Here is a 4,674-nt window from a genome sequence, read left to right as displayed (position 1 = left end):
GCTAAACGCCCAAAGTTTGAAATAATGATGCAGATGTGCTAATATAGGTAAGTAAATGTAAATTTCAACCTCACCAAACAGAATTGTTTTCCCCAGAATATTTCAAGTTTTATCCCCTGAAATTGCTTAGGGCACCTTTAACATAATTTTTGTTTTTCACAAATACCACAAATCAATGCACGAAAGTCCTGTAGGCAAATAACAAAAGATGAATAATCTATTGATTTAGTCACATAAGATTGCAATGAAATCATATTTCTGTCATGCAGACTCTAAATGAGTTCAAATAAGGCTGGAGTTGTTTGATATTCATCTTTACACAGAGATCTGGTTGAATCTTCTTATGGTGAAAAAAGGAATAGCAGGGTGTTATCCTTTTTTCTCACCGTAAAAGGTTTCTAAATTCTGGTAAAAAATGTGGTAAGGTTTGTGCCTATCGCTATCCTCTGTCCAAGTAGTAAGCAATTATTTTTTAACTAAAACATTGGATTGAAATAGGCTATATAGTCTTTACACAACGCATGATATCGTTGAGGTGAGGTGGTCCACAACTGGCACTCCTTCCACATTCCGCATTTTACTCTTTGTCAGATATTAGAAAAATCCCAGCGGAATAATTCTAAAAAAAAGTTCTAAACTTAACAGTATTGTTTACTAAATATTGTTGCTCTGTATATTGAGTTCTATCGCTATGTCGCTACTCTTTTTCATAGATTTTCATCTCAATGAAAGTTTACCCTGTCATTCTATATACTGTCCATTTCGATTGTTTACGCAGTCCGTACCATCATTTGGGTTTCAAGTATCCCATTGACGAACCTAAACCCCTCCCATTTTGAACAGGTATCATGAACGGTGTGAAATACTTGAGGCGTGTAATTCGGCTACTTGCAGTAGATGTTATAACGCTGTTCATTGAGACTTGTGTTATCAGACACAGATATCCTCATCTCAATAAACTTGGCATTAAGAATTCCGCGCGTTTTATAGCGAGACTGTTTGGGACAGTCCTCAGCTTTCTTCCAATAGAAACCATTTGGGTTCAGGTTATCACATCTCCCTCTCCAAAACCCTCCCATTTTTTGTTGGTAACAGCTGGCCGAAGGGCTTTTGATGCCAGGACGGCCACATGCTGGCCACATTGTGAATTCTCCCCCTCTACGCCACAGCACACTTGGGGGTGCAGTTCCGCTATGTGAACCCACAAGTAACTTATACCTTGCTTGTTTGTTTTCCACACGGAAACATGTATACTCTGAATAAGACACAGCCCCGTCAAACTTTTCAAAGTCCATATACAATTTGTACCTGCCCTGGTTGGTCAGTACATGGATGTTGTCGTTGCCGAGCCAGAACTCTCCCGTCAGGTTCCCGAACCCTCGGCTGTACTCCTCCCATGTCCGGTTGTAGAAGTCCACAGACCCGTCCTGTCGCCGCTGGATGACGGTCCAGGCTCGGCCGGCCTCCACACGGCAGAACACGCGGAGTGGGGCGCTGTTGTTCTCGCCGTCCGACGAACGCGGGTAGATGGTGTATATTCCAGAATCCATGGGGCCTTTGGATTTTAGGTAGATTTCTCCACAATCTGTGATAAACAGGAAGAGATTCGGTAAAGTGACTTATCTATGCAAGAATTATCTATGTGCTTTATTTCTAGCTTCTCTAGATTCATCACTGTTTCCTCTTCCCTCAAAATTCATGGTCACCCAAATTTATTTGAAGTACGAACACGTCTTTTTTTTGGCTCCCACACCCCACGTAAAATAGATTTCTATGGGTCTGTTTACCTTTTACTTTCATCTTGTCCAGTAAGGCACCAACTGCAGAGAGAGAATTCTTCTGCCGGTCCATAGACAACTGGAAATAGTCCATGGACGCCCGGCTTGGTGGGTTCCAATGACCAGACAGAACATCTTTGAAGATGAACGCAGCATGCCTGAAAAAGTAATGAAAAAGTGTTACTAATCCATTCTCACTACGCAAAGTTAGGTGCTGCTTCACACATACTTTGTTGTAATCGTTTAAAAATGTGTTTTGTTTATCAAACAATACACAGTGCCTGATGCGGTCAATACTTCGAACCCGTTGTCGAAACTTGTTTGTTTGCTTGTTTTTTTATTCAAACTTGATGTATGAAGTCGGTTACGGATAACCTTCCGTTTGCCCAGTGGGACAAACATGTACAACAAAGGTCTTCATTCATTAAAGATGAGTCAACTCACCCATTATTGACCGCATGACGAAGGCCATCCATGCAACCATGCTCGGCTGGGCTGTCAGATGGCGAAGTGCTTGTGCCAGAACTGGTGACGTCGGTAGCAATGACGAGCAGCACAAACACCCAACCCTTGGTGGCCATGTTGAGAGTGTAACTGGGGCCGTGAGGGATTGTGGTTAGCTGTGAGCTCTGCTACCAGACTCATTCTGCTGATTGCCTGAGCTCAAGAAAAACAACCGTTTTGTTGTGCCGCGTGTTGATTTGCTTGAAAAAAAAACGCAACCTTATAATTACGTCGATGTGGTATAGTGTTTTCACTAGAAACAATATCGTGTGGGTGTCTACATTTTACGCGGACATTGATGTTGCACTTTTTTGCGTAAAGTCGATGGTTTGCATTTACGGAAACAGTGCAACCTCCTCTGTAATAAAAACTAGAAACCTCACAAAAATACATGCGAGATTACAATATAAACAATAAAAAAAATCTTTTGTCCTGACTTCCTAATGAAGAAACAGTCGCAAAGGCTAATAGCATAGACGTAAACAAAGACTGTTCAAACACATGCTTGATAAGAATACGATAATACATGTGTCTTTGAAACACCTATTTAAGTACCTGGCTGTTTCAACATCGCTATATGATAGTTTAATTGTTATATGTATCATGTCAATGCGTTATCATAAGATAGCCAGTTGTTTTGTATGTTTTGCTGGATTCAATTTGGTCGTTTCTATTGTATATTGTTTGTTCTCTTTTTATTCTTCACCAATAATTTGTTCCCAGTCACCCAAAATGACACCTTTGGTGTTCTCAAGCTTGGGTATATTTCTAAGTGTTCACAGGCAAATGTAGTTTCAATTTTCGGAAGGACGCCCGGCTAGGTGGGCTCCAATGACCAGTCAGAACATCTTTGAAGATGAGCAGACTGGTCGTTGATCAAGTTGTTGAAGGGAAAAACAGTTTTACTCATTCCTTCTTACTTCACGCAGTCATTAAAGATTAATCGTATTGGTTCGAAAAATGCGAATGATGAAACATGAATGCGTGTAGCTACACATGGCAAACAGCGCTACAACGAACACCCCGTAAAACGTGATGTATGAAATTGGTTGCAAATAGTTTAGTACAAGGTACAAGTAACTTAACTCTCCCATCATCTTCTGCATGACGAAGACCATGCGTGCAACCAAGCTCGGGTGGGCTGCTTGATGGTGAAGTGTTTGTACCAGGACTGGTGATGACTTCGGTAGCAATGACGAACAGCACAAATACCCAACCCTTGGTGGCTATGTTTAGAGTACAACTGGGGCCGTGAGGGATTGTGGCTAGCTGTAGGTTCTGCAACAAGACTCATTCTGATGATTGCTTTAGCCAAGGACATTACAATGTCCGTGCTTTAGCTCAAGAAAAACAACCGTTTTGTTTTGTTTTATTTTGCCGCGTGCTAATTTGCTTTAAGACCTTACGCCGATGTGGCATGGTCTTTTCACTAGAAACAATCGTGTGTGGGTGTATAGATCTAACGCAGACACTTTTTTTGTACAATTGATGGTTTGTATTATGGACATTACCTCATCTTTAAAAAATTCATATACAAGAGATTCTTATAGTATTTGCCCTTAGATATATGTATCTTTAAAGATAACGATGACGTTTCTGCATGGGCAACAGCCTAGTCACCATGATCTCAACCAGGCCTGTCTCCCGCGGTGAAGCGCCATCTAGTGGAGTACCGGTGCATAGTCTCCAACAACAGACCGAAGGACAACACGATACGTCACGACGATATCAAACCAGTAGTTCACGAAAGATACACTTACATCATCATAGTAGCATGGGTGTTCACTAGTCTTCTTTTTGGAGAATCAATTTATTTCTTGATTAAAAACACTGAGCTTTTTTGACATTGATAGATCTGTGTGCTATTCTACTCGCCCTATTGCTATAAAGAGATTAACTATATTGTTCTTCAAAATAGCTATAAAAAACCCTAGCAAGCATCGTGGGGAATTCTATTACGTAGAAGGCATTATTTCGATGCATGGATGAGTGAATGAGTGATGCACTGAACAAGATATATCAAAACCGGACGTTCTGCTGCAGTACCACGGAATGCCACCAGCTGCAGGGGGGCCATTACCTAATAATTTCTTCATTTTGCCAACACCTACCAACATACCAAATATCATTAAGATCCATCCACAACTTTTCGAGTAATGCTGTTCACAGACACAAACAAACAAACATATATATACAGATAGACACACAGCCTTGAAAACTCTTCGCAAAGGTAATAAATGCATTGAACACAAGCCTACATGTCCATATCTAAACTACACTTAATATCATACCAATATTCTCGTCGGTTGACCAACCTGTGACATGTATTTTCACTTTAATTCGAACGGACCAAACAACCCGCGGCGTTCTGAGCCCCTGTTCTCAAATGGAT

General features: G+C 40.9%; 1 protein-coding gene across 1 annotated transcript; it reads right to left on the bottom strand.

The window, feature by feature from the left end:
- Positions 1–7: 7 nt before the first annotated feature.
- Positions 8–2,359, bottom strand: LOC136423710 (fibrinogen-like protein 1). Its single transcript, XM_066411995.1, has 3 exons — positions 2,223–2,359; positions 1,788–1,936; positions 8–1,585 (listed from the first exon to the last, which is right to left on the bottom strand). The coding sequence occupies exons 1-3, from the start codon at positions 2,357–2,359 to the stop codon at positions 885–887; spliced, it is 987 nt and encodes a 328-aa protein (XP_066268092.1). The 3' UTR covers positions 8–884.
- Positions 2,360–4,674: the final 2,315 nt, after the last annotated feature.

This window comes from Branchiostoma lanceolatum, chromosome 17, assembly GCF_035083965.1.
Source record: "Branchiostoma lanceolatum isolate klBraLanc5 chromosome 17, klBraLanc5.hap2, whole genome shotgun sequence".
In the NCBI taxonomy this organism is placed as follows: domain Eukaryota; kingdom Metazoa; phylum Chordata; class Leptocardii; order Amphioxiformes; family Branchiostomatidae; genus Branchiostoma; species Branchiostoma lanceolatum.
Note: the sequence above shows the minus strand (reverse complement) of the source record. Positions and strands in the feature narration are given on the sequence as shown.

Excerpts from the sequence above, each read along its gene's own strand:
- LOC136423710 (XM_066411995.1), bottom strand. The coding sequence starts at position 2,359 with ATGGCCACCAAGGGTTGGGTGTTTGTGCTGCTCGTCATTGCTACCGAC. Across the intron at positions 1,937-2,222 it reads CGTCATGCGGTCAATAATGG|GCATGCTGCGTTCATCTTCA; the intron begins GTGAGTTGACTC and ends TTACTTTTTCAG. Across the intron at positions 1,586-1,787 it reads GGACAAGATGAAAGTAAAAG|ATTGTGGAGAAATCTACCTA; the intron begins GTAAACAGACCC and ends TGTTTATCACAG.